General features: G+C 30.3%; 1 protein-coding gene across 2 annotated transcripts in view; it reads right to left on the reverse strand.

The window, feature by feature from the left end:
* Positions 1 to 1,095: 1,095 nt before the first annotated feature.
* LOC107452582 (aspartate dehydrogenase domain-containing protein) overlaps positions 1,096 to 16,379 on the reverse strand; it is a 43,119-nt gene continuing 27,835 nt past the window's right edge. For both annotated transcript variants that reach the window (XM_087163934.1, XM_071186017.2), the window contains exons 3-7: positions 12,696 to 12,839; positions 9,247 to 9,352; positions 5,824 to 5,944; positions 2,782 to 2,936; positions 1,096 to 1,334 (exon numbers count right to left, since the gene is read on the reverse strand). In XM_087163934.1, the coding sequence (XP_087020060.1) occupies positions 1,297 to 1,334; positions 2,782 to 2,936; positions 5,824 to 5,944; positions 9,247 to 9,352; positions 12,696 to 12,839 (564 nt within the window). In that variant the 3' untranslated portion in view covers positions 1,096 to 1,296. The remainder of the gene's footprint in view (positions 1,335 to 2,781; positions 2,937 to 5,823; positions 5,945 to 9,246; positions 9,353 to 12,695; positions 12,840 to 16,379) is intronic.

Here is a 16,379-nt window from a genome sequence, read left to right on the forward strand (position 1 = left end):
AAATTAGTGCTTTGACGCATAGGTAACCCGAAAGCAGAACAACTGCCACCACTTGCAAACGATGTTTTCACCGTCGAAAAAACAACTGTATAGGAAAAACAAGTCGAACAAAAGATAATGCAAAAAAAAAAGAAGAAAAAAAAATTAAGGCAAGGGATTTTTCTAGTGGAAATTGAAACAACCTCTGTAAATACTGCCCCTACTGTTGAGTACACGAAACACGGTCAAGAATTAAGTCAATAAATTGAGAGAGATAGGAAATTAAATAACTAGAAATAATTAATAAATGGAAGCAGACTATTTAATCGAAACAGCTTTAGATGAATTACAGCTTTTACGCTTTGGAGATAAATTTATATAAGAAGAAGTGCAACAAAAATTTAGAATTATATTTATTTTTTGAAATTGTATATCGCGCGTAAAAAGTTTCACACATATATTTACAAATGAAATTTGCTAAAAGAGTTTGAAATTCAAGAATGTAAAAAAATCTTTCATAATGTTGTTCCTTAGGAGGAAATCTTAAAGGGGAAAAAAATTAAATTGTACAAAAATTACATTTTGACCTAGCATGACATATACATCACGCAAATTAAGAGAATTTTTTAAATCTAAAACAGAATTGCTTTTTCTCATGAAGAATTTTTTTAAAATTCTTTTTGAAAAACAAGTAGCAGCTAACAGAAGAAAATATTCATTTAGCTAAACCAAATAACTTTTTTATAGAAGCTCTTTTTGCGCCACGGCATATAAAAAATCTATGGGTTAATGAGTTTTAAGTCACACTAAATAAAGTTTCTTTTCATAAAAATAATTGTTGCCCGTTGATTTTTTTTCTTTTTATTTTTTTGTTGAAAAAAAATAATAAGTTGAGATTATGGGAATATTTTGTATAAAAAAATTTAATGACCTTAGAAGTTTAAAATAAATTCACTCTAGTTTAAAATGCCAATTCAATTTATTTTCTAAATTTAAAAAAAAATTCTAAAAATAATTTCTAAACTGACGAAAATTTATTTCAAAAATTAAATTTTTGCTAAATGAATTGTAAGTGAAAGTTATCTTTATTACTTCTGTTAGATATTTCTCTTTATATTTTCCTAGCGTTTTTTTTCCTAATAAAAATATGACATTTAACGATCGTGATTGATATTGGTTACAATAATTGTCCATGTTGCAGTGACATCGAAAAGTTCCAATATGTGATGTCATTGCGCTGATGTATTTGAAAAATTGTAAATTGGTCTGTTCAATATTTTCAACATAAATTTTCCAACTTCTTGATCTAAGAAACATTTAGCACAAATGCAAACCGGGTCCTTTTCCAGCTGCTCCTATTAAATGAAATATACTATCAGTTTAAAATATTAAAAGCACATTTCTTTGCATATGTAATTTAAAAATTTTTTTTTTTACAACATACTCTAAGTGGCTGCTTAATTACGACCATTTGGCGATTTCTGCAGATTTAGTGTAGTGCAGGCATACTTTCGAACATGGTTGTCAGAATAAGAAATCATACGTACAAATAATGTTGTTGACAAAGAACATCCATTAATAGCGAGGAGAAGTTTCAAGAAGATAGTTTTAGACAGAAATATTATGAAGAGATATAATGAAAAGATCATCTTTATTGAGTTGGCTCCCTGAACTCCCAGATTTCAATCCTGTTGTGCATTATGGAGATGAAATTGAAAATCATCCCCATCTAGTCTCTCACTATTGGAAAGTGTGATTTTCAAGCTCAAGAATAGTTTCAGATGCCATTAACATCTTTTAGTGTCCGTATCAAGAAGAAGTAATTCTGCATTAGAGTTAAAAGGTGGGTAGTGGGATCATGAGAAGGTGTTCGCAATAAAGATGTCGCTATATGTGTGTGTACATATATACTATAACGATTAATATCTTTTTAATTTTTATGAATAAATTGAGGCATTCCCGTAATTCCTTCTGGAGTTTGAGACTCCACAATTTCATGACTAACTGCAAGTGTAATTAGCACTACGCACTGACTGTCTTTGCTTTCCAGACAAGCTGGTACCCATCGATCTGAGGCTGAGTGGATTTCAAGCTACTTCTAGAGGTTTAGACCCAGTTTTTAGAATGCCATCCCAGTGCCTTAACCCAGTTGCACATGTGGAAATCCTAATACATCATAGAACTTCAAGATATTCACCAAGTTTCATTTATCAAACCTACGTAAAAATTGAAGATTAAGAAGAATTAATTTTTAAGCTGTTATTAATTGTTTATATTATCATTTATACATATTTTAGCTATTACTATAAAAACTTTTTTTTTAACAGGATTAGGAAGATGCACATTCTTCCTCATGATAGCTATTTATTGTAAAAAAGTAAGCAAGCTAGTATGCTGATTACAAAACACGGCTAATAAGTCCATGGCAAATTGAAGAACAGATAATACGAGTTGCGAAAAATACACCATAAGGTTACATGAAAGGATTCATACCCGCTACTTCAACTCAAAGACTAAATAATATGTTTTCAATAGCTTACTTTCTTGCAAGAAAAACATTTATGTTCGAATCTAAAACTTTCGTAGCGTAATATTGAAATAATAAATCAGGTGCTTGAGTTTTACTCGATACGGACAGCATATAATAACCGATAAACAAATCAAAAAGCAAAGATTACAGTATTTCATTTTTTGTTGTTGTAAATTTGACGCAGTTTTTTATAGTAAAAAAATAGCAAAGCAAGTTTAGATTCTTATCTTATTAGCTTTAATTTTTAATTTAAAATTATTGACTAATCCTACTTTTTAAACTTCCAAAATAAGCTGCGTACGTAGCTTCTCCAGTAACTTCTCCAATGACAGCTGGATTTTTCCTGATAGTATGGACATGAAAGCAAGACCCTTCTTCTTTTGGATATCCAAATGCTTCTATCTCAACTATATGGTAGTTTATTAGTCTGAAAAATAGAGGAAATGTATTAAATATATTGCATACTACATTCCATGTAAGTAAATTCTTAATTGCATACCTTGCAATTCAAATTTTTCCTTGACCATGATTAAGGAAAAAATAATACTAAAAGTTATTTTTTGTATGGAATTATCTTTGGACAGATTAATTTTATAATTGTATGCAAAAAGTTTTCAATTAGATGAAAGAGTTTTCGAGATATAGCGGAATACGTAAAAAGTAAAATTAACATTAAGGGGTCCAAACTTTGGAGCGATTTAGTGACCGAACTATTGGGACCATATTTCCCAGATTGAGGCTTCCCCCTATATTTTGGAGATCAGAAATCTGAATCCGTTGAAAAAAAGTGATGTTTATTCAGAGAAATAATGTTTTTGTATCCGATTTCGTAACTTAAAATATCCTCTATACTTCTTAATTAACATATTTGTGGTCACTCCCTCAAACTATTAAGATTGAATCCTAGATAGTGAAAATCCGATCATTAAATCAAAAGCTATTCAAGTGGTCCGTTTTATTTTGCTCACTGAACTTTCTACTTCTTTAAATTTCTTAGTTCCTTAACATTCGATTTCTTTATAAATATTAGACCGATTTCGTTCCTAATTTTGTATTTTACCATATAAAATTATATTTTTTAAAATGATGTAAACATTTTTATACCTAACAATTCAAAAATTTTCTGACTTTTATTGAATACAAAAAATAAAAAAAAATTTTTTTTTTTGTATGGAATTATTTTTGGATAAACGAATTAAGATAAATATTTTTGTGAAAATATTTTTCAATTCACTTAAATCCTTTTCGAGGTATAATAAGAAATGTGCAAAAAGTAAAATTAACCTTAAGGGGTCCAAATTTTCGGCCGCCCCCCAGACCAAACTATTGAAACCATATTTATTAGATTGCAACTACTCCCTATATGTTGAAGGTCAGTAATCAGATTCCGTCAAGAAAAAGGTATGTTTGCTTAGAGATAGAACGTTTTAGTGCCTGATTTCATAATTTAAAAATATTGTTAGCTCTAAATAATTAGCGTATTTGAGTTCATCCTCTGTAACAAATTTAGCTATATTAAGGAAACAGTTTTTTTTACCATTTTTTTTAATTTTATAAAAACACATTTATTGGACACAACAACAACCACACATTAAAAAAGCAAAAATAAATTGAAATACTCGTAACGGGTTAGTATAAACCTTAAATACAAAAAAACTAATCTTAACAAAAAAACCAACTCACTCTTCAAAACTATAATCAACAAATTCCAAAAATAATTTCGTTCCTTTATTTTTTCCTTGATCTCGTTACGTAGTTTTTTTTAATTCATTCTTTTGTTAGCCAGATATTTTTAAGTCTTTATACCTCTCGAACCATTAAGATTGAATTCTAAAATGTAAAAATTCGATCATTGGATCAAAAGTTATTCAGGGTGATTCATTTTTTTCGCTCTGTACCACAGAGTATAAGTTTATATACTTTTCATTCGCTTACAAACTGATTTGTCGCTACACCAGTAACCTAATTCACTGGTAGCTGATTCAATAATATGTCGATTCATTGATTTACTTTCTTCATTGATTCGCTTCCTTCATTGATTCATTGATTTCCCCCCCCATTCACTCCCTATTACACAGAGCATTCCGTTGAGTCATTCCTTAATATTTAGTTAAGATTCTTATCAAAAATGAAATAAGAAAAGCATATACATTTAAAGCCGCAAATAAATACTTAATCGATGAAGAGAAAAAAAAAATCTAACAAACTACTACCGAGGAAGGTGGGGTTAAAACATCAAAACTGGTTTGATTGTTATGGAAAACAGTGAGAAGTTAAATGTGTTGATTAGAAGCACCTTAAAGTTTCCTCAGATACAAAACTGCCTTTCACATTCTTAAATTTCGCATTCTTCTTTGATATCGTGACAGATTCCGTTAGCATTTGCTTCATTCCTTGGTTTAATATGAAATTACAAGCTTTAAAGTGTATACTTTTTCATTTCGAAAACGAAATAAAAAAGTATTCTTTCTAAAGTATTTTTTCTAAAAGATTATATTAAGGGGGTCAATTTTACGGAACAAGAATCATTGGCAACAACGATTAACATTGGAACGAGCTATTCATAAAAAATATTAAGCCGGCTAGGTGGTCGTCCGGTCGGTGGGCCTGACTGCGATTCCAATGGTTACGGGTTCGAATCCCGTAATATTTTTCTGTGTGTGTTGTCCTGCTATACGTGAATGTGGTCTACCCTATGAACGGGTATCTGTGGCTGTGTAGCTTGAATAATGTTGTATGACTTAGGTTTACTAGCGCCCACCGGGTCATGCTAAATGAGCAACGCTTCCGGCATCTTTTGAGGCGAATAACAAGAGTTCAGGGGCTTATGTTCTAAAAAATACACTGAAAAATTAAAATTAAAATATTAAATGAGGTTACATTTATCAAAAGTTTTAAATATCGTGACATTGAAATACATAATAAGCTTTTAACAGGGAAAATGTTGGACTGAGGTTGGTATTTCGAATGAACGTTTTTAAGTAAATAATATTATTTTAAAGCATATGCTCGTAAATATAAATCCTAATCGTAAATATAAACTCCTTGTTTATCGGCCCAAACATTTTTATTTAATATGAGCGATAAAACCCGTTATCGAGCAACGTTATTGTATCGACGTTCTGATTGGAGATATTTACTGAAACTTAAAATTTTAAAGTTATTAATTCGTGTCAAAGAAATGAAATATCGTTAATTTTTAGAAATTTGTGAACGAGCATTTGTCCCACAATCAGATAAATATTTAAGTTGAATCGAAAACTATTGCCACAAAAATAAATGAAGAAAAAAAAAGAAGTTTAAAAAATATTTACTCTGGATCAGAGATCAGACGCCCGATAACATTACCGAATCCGAGACTAGGAACTGCTAAAGCAGCAGCAGCCATTGTATTCGTGTTATTCGGTGCTAATGCACAAACATCTCGGACACAACCTGTAAGAAAAATCATATTACAGTCTTAGAGAAAGCTTAACAAAATGTGATTTTATAATATTTGTGTGACTTGTATAAGCTATATATAAATTTTCATAAGCAAATTATAGATGTTGTAAATAATATCTGCATGTAAAGGTGGGGTAATACCGGGTAGCTAAGATTCGAAGACTTAATGGAGTTAAACTGTTAGATTTAACCAAGATATTCAATATTTAGTTGTGCACAATATATAATTCGCGAAAAGTCATAGCTACTATCTTTTAATAAATGATTTTTTTTCTATGAAAAGTCAAATCTTCTGCTTTACAGAAGTCATATTCCTCAATCTTACCCCGCTAGAGGGGCAAAGCTGGGTACGCATGTTAACTCTATGCAAAGTTTAGAGATGCTAGAATTTATGCGAAAAAGTAGCAGACATTTTTATTAAAGACAATTTAAGAAAATTATGAATGTAATTTTCATGAGAAACTGCTGAGTGCCCGAATAAAATTCCTTACAAAAATATAATGTTTAAAAAAAAAAGGTAATTTTCCGAAAAAAAGAGAATTTTTTTTAATATCGATATAAAAATTACAATTTTGTAAGAAGGATCTTCAAAAATTCCACGAAATATGAAAATAAGGGTTTTTGTGCTGTGGAGAGTACCCCACAATAAATTTCGTCCTGAGGCCCGTAAAACCATTGTTCAGCCTAAAATTTAGTTATCTTCTTCTTCAACAACGCTGTAACTTTAGAAGACCCGTGAGAATAGAAGCATAAAATTACTTGGTCTTGATATGTTTTTTAACAAAAGTGTGTTGTAGTGTTGCAAAAATTAAAAAAAGATCACAGTTTGATCCAGAAAGTAAGTGACAATCCCTGTGGAAATTAATAGTAAAACAAAAGAAAAACGTGACGACTAATTATGAAAACAACACCTGAAGGCACCTATTTTAACACGTTGAGCCATCGGTGGCTGACACTGGACTTTCCATTTAGGCAGCGTCAGCCACCGGTGGCTGACACTGACCTTTCACATAGGCCGTGAAAAACAGCTGGCTGACAGCGTATAACATGATATAGAACTATAAAATTTACACTCTTTTATGGAATTGCAGAAAATTTATTCAAAATTTACTTAATTATTGTGATTCTTTGTTTAATAAATTCAATTTACTGGGTTTCTATTCACCACTATTTCTAAACAATTCGTAGGCATATATAATTCACCACTTCATATATGTCAAGCTAAACCTTTTAAAAACTAGCAAAATCTGTCTAATATTTGCAAATTTAGTTTGTAGTTATTTACCGTTGTGGCCTGACGGGTAAGACATGCAAAATTAGCGTGGCTCTCAACGTGTTAATTTTCAACATTAATGTGAACAAAGTGCCTCTTCGAAAACTTTATAATCTTTAACTTTAGACAACTAACCTTCTTGTGCAGAGAGATATACTAACTCTCAATTTGGCCATCACTAGGTGCCAGGTGTTACCGAAAGTGATTTCATCAAATCCCGCAAATTACTTTACTATGCATATACACTTTTTTGTAATTAAAATTCTCGTCAGTCCAAAGTTAAGTGTGTTCGTATTTGTGAAAAATTCAAAAACCATTTTAATAAGCAAACAAAGTATCAAAGAAAAATAATTAACTTCAAATTAGACACTCTTCTATGCTCAAAAAAGAGTCTGGGGGGGGGGATGAAGTAAAATATTGCGACATTAAAAAACAAAAATTTCGAATTTGAAATTAGAAAACTCTACCGTATATCTGCCACTCAATAAATCCATTGCTCTAAAAGGTGTATTTTAAATCTTTTTAAAGTTATTTATTTTGCATAAAATAAGACATATCGAGATAACTTTTGGATGAAAAAATATCAGCAATATATGTACATTTTTTGCTGAATTCAAATTCTAGTTTTACCTATTTCTTTTGAGAGCGAAGTTATTTTTTCCCTAAACTTTAACATTAGGACAAGGGTGGGCAAATGTTTTGCTTGGAGGCTGTATTGTAAAAACTGTGGTTTACTGAGGTTCGCACCATTAAGAAATGCCCGAATTCCTTACCATAAAAATCAATAGTTATAAATAAAATATAGTATTATTTACATAAAAAATAACAATGTAAAATATAATAATAAAAATATAATGATATAAAATATAATGATATAAAATTATAAATTAATTTGCAGATGAAATACAGAGAAAAATTTCATAGAAAGAATGGTTAAATAACAATTTATTTAAATATTATTTTACCATATTCGTTCAGAACAGTCAAATAGCCATAAAAATACTAATTAAACTGTTTAGTGTGAGAAAAATCTTTTATTGACTGTTCTCACCTAATAAAGATAAACAACCAGAATTTTATCCGTGTAAACTTATGAAGCCACTTACTTTCTTGCAGCTGGGAACATACTATAGCTGAAAAGGCTAGTTTGGTAAGTGGCTGGCTGAACGAGACATGAGATGGCTGAACGAGGGTTCGAATTCCCGCGTTGTCATGACAATATTTCTTACATTCCTTTAACACACGAAGATTTTCTAGTTTTCTGCACTTTTCAATTGGTGATCTTGGAATATTGGAACACAAAACTATCATTCACACGGAGATGGCAGCACCACAGAGCTGCTAAATTACCATCTTTCACGATAGATAGCGCCACCACATAAACCAACTAAACCGCATTCCGGGGTTCATTCCTGGATTGTTTCCGCGTGGGCTCGATCCCCGGCGGCCAGAGATTCTCCGTGTAGTAAATGGTGACTGATGCAAGTTGAATCTGTCTAGTCGCAAAGTCCTCCATGTTCCCATAACAAATCAATACCTCTGAGGGTACTGAATTCCGCATCCTGCGTGCACCGACCAAAGTGCTGACGTGAAATATCCTCAGTGGTAGACGGATCATAGGTTAGAATCCCCTTGCCGTTAGGCTATCCGTGGAAGGTCCTCGTGGTCTTCCTCTCCATGTAACGCAAATGCGGGTTAGTTCCACCAACAAGTCCTCCACGAAGGCAAATTTCTCCCAATACTTGATCCAGGAGTTTCCTTGTCTTCTGGATTGGTTCAAAATTTCAGGGCTACGGAGTTGAACATTAGTAGTCGTAAACCCAAACTTGGGTCAGCTGTTCAACGACGGTTATAAAATAAAATAAAATATGGTGTTTTAGATGTTTAATACGTTGCAGTTGTAGCTACTAAACAACATTTTGAAAATGTTGCTTAGTAGCTGCAACTCTAACAAAAAGCATTTCTTTTAAAATGTTTGTTTCTTTCAGTACTATTGTAAAAAAACACAAAAAGGACTTACCTTCATACAATAGGGTGGGCCCTGACGTCACCATAGCATTTTTTTCTTTTAAGTGTCCTTCTAATTTCAAACTTTTGGGATGTTTCTTCATAGTTACAATAAGACTCTGTGATTGTCACAAAAATAATAACATGATAAATAAATATTTTTCTATATGTAACCATGAAAACAAGATTAAAAATCTTTAGATTTTATGCAACATCAAGCTATAATTAATTTAAAATTTGTTTTTGCCACCGGATAGCAGTTTTTTTTAACATTTTGCAGTAAATGAAAATTTTTAAATTATTTAAAATACGTATCTAAGGCAATGACTTAAACGTAAATACACGGAATTTTTTAATTAAAAATTTTGTTTCTACAAAAGAAACAATTTAAACCAGTGCAAAATATCATAAAAGTGAATATTCACAGGATTTCGGTATTAAATTTTAAAAGAGGAAAAATGGTGTAAAAATTCACGGTATTTAGGCATAAATGAAATTTCTTTTTTAACGATTTTTTTTTCTCAAGAAATTAAAATACACTCATAATGCATAAAGGTGATTTAGGCAAGTTATGACAAATCTATAATATTAAGCATTGTTTTGTGTTTTAATGCCTCTAAAAACTCATTATTATTCTAATTTTTGAGTACATGATGGTTTCTTGTAAATTAAATTATCATTAACCTAACTGAGCTTTTTTTTTTTAAATACAACAAGTAGTTAATAAGAAACAAAAAAGTTCAAAAATCTTAAAGTACCTTTACATATGTTTGAAACTGGGTCTCCATCGGTACAAAATAAGTTTCAATTGGTTTAAAATTTTAACTGGATTATTTTCGGAAATCAGCTGTAGAAGTGGAGGTTGCGCTATTAACAGAGCTTCCTCTAATGTATGACATTTCCAGCCTTTTGTTCGTTTTGGAAATTGCAAAGTAAAAATCTTTGTAATATTTAGACTCATCTATTGCTGTTTAGTAAATTAGTAAAAGTAAGCACTAGTAAATTGCTTGCTTGTTATATTAAACAGTAACCAAACACTCTCAATTTCTCTAGGAATCGAAATTTTCAATCTTTTAATTACTTTAATAAATGACTTTAAATGTTAAATCTGTCGAATTAAGCATATAAAACTTCAAATCTGTTTTTGTCTTTATTTTGACTGTCGACACGCAGTCTAATGAAATGTTTAATACTATACTGGTAAAATGGAAATAATAATTTAAGAATGATTAACTGAAACATGCTTGGGCATTAAATTTGATCATCTAGCTTGAATAAAAAAAATGTTCCAAGCGTTTGATAACGACACAAGTCCTTTAATTTGCCACGACCTATGCTTTTGGAACCTTAGAGACTCTTTGTAAAGAAAAAACTTGTCTTTCGATGCCGGGTGGTAAAATTGCCGCTTTGAGGAGAACTCCTCCAGACTAAAAGTTTGGGACTGTCTGCAGCTATGGTAACAAGCGATAGCATTGTTTCTAATTGGGATGAAATGGAGATATGAAGGTGTCGATTGGTTTACTTAAGCTGACCTATGTTTGTACTAAGACAAAACTATTCACCCCACACCCTTAATCCAAGTGACTTTACTTCGTAATCATGGTAACCGCCACGAAGCGAAACTGATGTCTGGAGGAGTTCTCCTGAAAGCCGCACAATACTTTTAGCTGAGAAACATAATGCACTGCTGTGTGGACTAGCAGCTGTCTGCTCCTTTGTTACATAACTGCCGTATAAGAAAATCCGCAGCTGCGTGGAGCCTGGGAAACATACATACAAATTTGAAACGCTTTCGTTTAGATATGTTTTAACCTTAATGGGGCTCACAAAATTGTTTTAACTGAGTTTCATCTCTCAGAAAATAGTTCTTAAGTTCAACGCCTAACTGAGATTAATGTTGACTTCAAGCTATAGACAGTTATTAGCTTAACAAATGGGTGATTTAAGTTTTACCCTTTTTAAAATGGTGAGAACTGTACTCACAAAGTTGATTAATTTTAAGTGTCAATGGGAAGCTATTTTCCCTTCTATAATTTACACCCAAGTCAAAATTTTTGATGGTTTTCCATTGATGAACCAACATAATCTTGAGGGTAACCATCAATAATTCTATCATGAACCATTATATTTTTTGATAGTAAACATTATAAGTAACCATCACCCCAATGTAGGAATTCGGACTGATTTATGATGGTTCAACATAAGAATAGCAACATGTTTTGATGATTTTTTAATGTTAAACCATCAGAAATTTCCATCATAGTTTTTTAGAAATCAAATGTTGGAACGATCATGAACAACCATCATCTCAATGTAGGATTTCGGATTGATTTATGATGGGCCAACATTAAAAAAAAATGTTTTGATGGTATATTCCTAAGAACCAACAAGAATTCCCCTTAAACCATCATAGAAATGTATAGTTGGAACCATCATGGACTATCGATAGTCATCATAGATTGTGGGTCCATGAGAAACAAACTTCTTTTGATGGTTAACCATCATAGTATTAAAGTAGCTTTTTCCATCATGAAATGATGGAAGTTTGCCAGCATATCAAAAACCATGAAGGCATAATGGAAAATGCTGGATGATGGTGACCATCAAATGATATCGGACCATCATAAATCACACTGAAACCCAACATAAACCATCAAAATTATTTGATGGGAATATCAAGAATTTTGACTTGGGTAACTTTAGAAAATAAACAAAAAAAATTTAAGCAAAAATAAGTAAATAAATAAAATAAAACTTATGAAGGGCTTTGTTTACATGAATATAGGTAACATTATGGTGACAAGAAGAGAGATTAACATTACGGAGCTATTTCCTCTCTTTATATAAATTTTGTTATTTATAAACACAGAAGTTTAAGTTTACATACCTTTACAGTGGGTAAAAATATTAAAATTTCATCTACCTTCCCACAAAAAAATAGGTCTTAAAAATCAAATTAGTTTTTGACGTAATATGCTAAATGAATTTCATTTTATAAATCATTCTCAACCGCAAAAATATTTTAACACAAAATTGTTAGAACAAAAGACCATATAAAGGGTTAAATAAATAAGGTATTAAATATTTTTAACATTTCATCTAGATTCGTTAAAAGATAATACTTGAATCAAAATTAAAGAAAATACTAAAATAATACGCAAAAAACATTGAAAAATACATATTTAAAGATGCGTTATACATAGTACATACATGTTTAAAATACGTAAGAAAACTTAAAACTTAAAAACTTAAAAGGCAGTTGCCGACATCCTCTGTTTAATCAATGAAAAGAAAAAAAAATTTAACATTTAATTATTAAATAAAATAAATCCTGAATAAGGCCATGCCAAAATTCATAAGAGTTTTACAAAAAGGTAAGGTCAGCTTTACCGAAAATCTAGCTCTGACTCCTAGTTTGAAAAATAACGTTTTAAAAAAGTATTGAAATTGTTTACTACATACTCGTATCAAGCCTGCCTCTGACATTTTTTTGAGATCTTCTCCACCCCAAAAAGCTCCACTGGGAACATAAAGTCCATTTTTTGTTGCAGCGCTTTTTAAATCTTGCAGTAAATTTTCATCACACAAGGCTGTTGGAGAACCTATCTAATGTGAAAAAAAAGAAAAAAAAAACGAAATTGGTCGACATAAGAAAACATATTTAAGTGGTAGGATTGTTATTGCATGTGTATAAATAACAGGTCATAATCTCATGTCAGTATTTAATAATTTTTTTCAGAGATGAACATTTAAGGTATAATCTTGTTATATGTGACACAGGGTGATATTTAATTTTTATTTATGGATTCTTTGTAAAACCTAAGGAAAACATTATGTACATTAGTTGTTGCAAATAAATGGTCAATTACGAGAAAAAAAGTTAAGAGTTTGTCAAATTTTGACTAGTTATAATCGAGTTCGGTCAAAGGGGAACCAATTTTTGGAAAACCAGTTTCAGAATAAAGCTGAAAGTGGTGCCTAACGAAAGTTAAACGATATGTACTCCAATTTTGACATATAAATTCATTTTTCGTTAATCTATTGCCTCTATTCCTTTGATCAATCTCAATAAAGCTTATTCAGAGTTCAATGACAGTTTTTTTACTTGAATCCCCTAATGTGCATAATATTTCGTTTCTTGCAGGAAATTTAAAAATATACATGTTTGGGCCTTTACATATTAACCCTTTGACGCAGAATTCTATGTGAAAATACAATTATCTTGTTTAAGGTATTCAAGTGTTCCATTTTTTTCAGCCCACAACGTGGATTGTATAGAAATATAATTTTTATTTTTGACGCATTTTTCATATTTTTTCCATACTTATCATTAATTTAGGTCAAAATAAGGTTAAATGCTTAAAATATTATATTTAGGAGTTATGAAATAATTTATAGTTATGAAATACAGCACAAAACACCAATGTCTTTTTCGCGTTAATGGTAAAATCTTTCGAATACGGCTCCCTTCTAAACAAATAATTATATTTTTTAATTTCAATTTTTAAAATTTGTACTCATTTGCAGTCAGTTAGATTTAAAAGAAACAATTATTTATCACTGAAATTTCTTTAATTTACAAAATCAATTATTGGTAAATTTATATATATATATATAAAGAGTAAATAGTTATTAAAAATACTATGATTTAAATTCTTATATTCAAATTTCTGAAACGTTTAGAGGTACCCTAACTAATTATTTCACAAAAATCATAATATAGTCTCTATGCCGATGTCAGCTAACACTGTAAAAAGTTTATTAGGTTGTTCAAAAATAATTGCATTTTTTTTAAATAAAATGAAAGTCAATTTTCTTACAGTGAATAAACATTTTATTGAATCGTAATTTCCATTCTGGTCCAATACCTTTTGCCCTTCTTTTGGCAGCAGCATGATTTCAGGAGGCAAGATTTTGTTTTTGTTTATATCTGTCAAAAAAAAAAAAAAAAAAAAAAAAAAACTAAACCTGGCGACTTTCGTCCTTTTTATTTTAAACAAAGGTTTTATCGCCGAAACAAATTTGATAGGGTTCAAGATTTTGTACAAATTTTATAGAGTCAATTTAATTTTAAATGCAAAAAATCGTATGTTTCTGAAAAATAAAAATAAGTGAAATTTATTCTCAGTTAGTACTAATATAGTGAACTAACCAGATAACATATTTAATTTCAGATAGTAAGTAACGTATTTAATGCCTTTGCAAGGAACTGAGACTTGAAAGCTTTTACCTCTATTTGAGATAAGTTTTGCGGTTATAAGTAATATTTTCAACTAGTGGGCTGCGTCCCCTGCTCGCAAACGCCAACCCCCAAAAATTGCTACGCAATCTTATGTGGCTTGCTTCGCTCGCTACTAATTTAGGTACATTGCAAATGCACAAAATTCTAAGAATTCAAAACAATCATTCAAATCCATATAACAACTTTTTTTAAAAGAAAAATTACATCTTTTTAGTAAATACTAAGTCTTTAAAATAAATTTGAACTCAAATAAATGACATGTAATTCGTTAAACCTATTAGAAATGTGCTATAGTATAAAATCTTAAGAAAAAATTTCTAAAACTGATATCTCTTTAAAAAGGTTAAAATTTGGCTATAATTAAGTCTATTAAAATGACAGCACGTCGTCTACGCATTCTTTCACCACTACGTCTTTCATAGCTGTCATCAATGCTCTCTTCCAATCTTCGAGCTTCCAATCTTACTTCAAAAGCACGACTGAGACTCATTTTTCAAGGAATAACTATTAACAATAATAAGACAAATAAATTCGTGATGTAAATCAAAAATCGTCAAATAAATTCGTAATATATTATTAATTCGTGAAAAAAAGCGCTTTCGACAAAATACTAAAATAGAGATCTATCGACAAAGACTACTCACTCCTGCCTAGCTTAATAGTATTTGGTGAGAATGCTCTCTCTGGTTATTTCAGTTTCCGTTTTTAAAAGCGCTATATTTTGAGCCACCTCAGCTAGATTTGGCATGTGACATTTTTAACTGCAATCATTGGTCGATTTTCTAGCGTTGTCATTCGGGGAGTTGTAATGAGGCTTTTTTTTGTCGCCGTGTATGAGAAATATATATACAGATCTTTCCCATTTTTTCCTTAAAAGTTCAAAGGAACTTCATATAGTGTAAATCGAATATTTGTTTAAAATTAATCAACAAAATTCAGTTGATTTTATTTATCCAAATCACTTATAAAATACACTTAAAAAACCATTTTCTTATGTTATTACTCATTTTTATAACTTTCTAACTCATTTCAATTATGTTTATCGTAAAAGGATTTTGTATTTTCAGTAGATCTATGGAGACTGAAAATGTATGCAAATGCAAATTGCATACATTTTAATTTCGTTTTTCAATAAAATTTCTTAATAATTTCCATGTTTTAGAATTTGATTATTAATATTATTACTCATTTTAAAAGTGGTTTATATTATTGCAACCATATTCATAATAAAAGAATTTAATACTTTCAGTAGACATAGGGCAATTCCATATGTGACGGAATGACATTTTGACTTGCATGATGACAATTAATTGAAGTTTCTATGCATCTAATTTCAAATAAACATGATTTTTTCTCATGCATATCATTATTATTGGTATAATGTGATTCATAAACTAAAAAAAAAAGAATTTTGTATTTTTCTTATTTTTAATTTTATGAACTTTTTACTTGTGTGACGGAATGACATTTTGGCAACCAAGCTTTCGGCATGCCGCTTAGAACTGGTAGTTTCTGTGAATTTTGCAACTATTATTTTCCTGAACTATTTTTTACTTTTAGTATAATGTGTAAGCAATGTAAATTGTGAATTTGGAAAATTAACCTCAGGTTGGCTAGCAGTAATTAACATCTATTTGCTGTGACGGAATGACCGTGACGGAATGACAAAAAGTTTAGTGGAAGAAAGTCTTCATTTAAAAAATGTTTTATTAATATGTAAATGATAAACAGAATGTAACAGATAAACAGAATTAATATTTACGTAAGAATCAGTTGAAATTTCAACAATTTGAGAATTAGGTTGTCTCAGAAGAGGTTTTATATCTAACTTGCCAATGTCACATCTTATCTTCGTTCTCAGGAAATTTATGCATAAATCAATTTTTGTCCCATGTTCTTTAAAT

This window comes from Parasteatoda tepidariorum, chromosome 5 (assembly GCF_982258835.1).
Source record: "Parasteatoda tepidariorum strain Cologne lab strain chromosome 5, Ptep-v5.0, whole genome shotgun sequence".
NCBI lineage: Eukaryota > Metazoa > Arthropoda > Arachnida > Araneae > Theridiidae > Parasteatoda > Parasteatoda tepidariorum.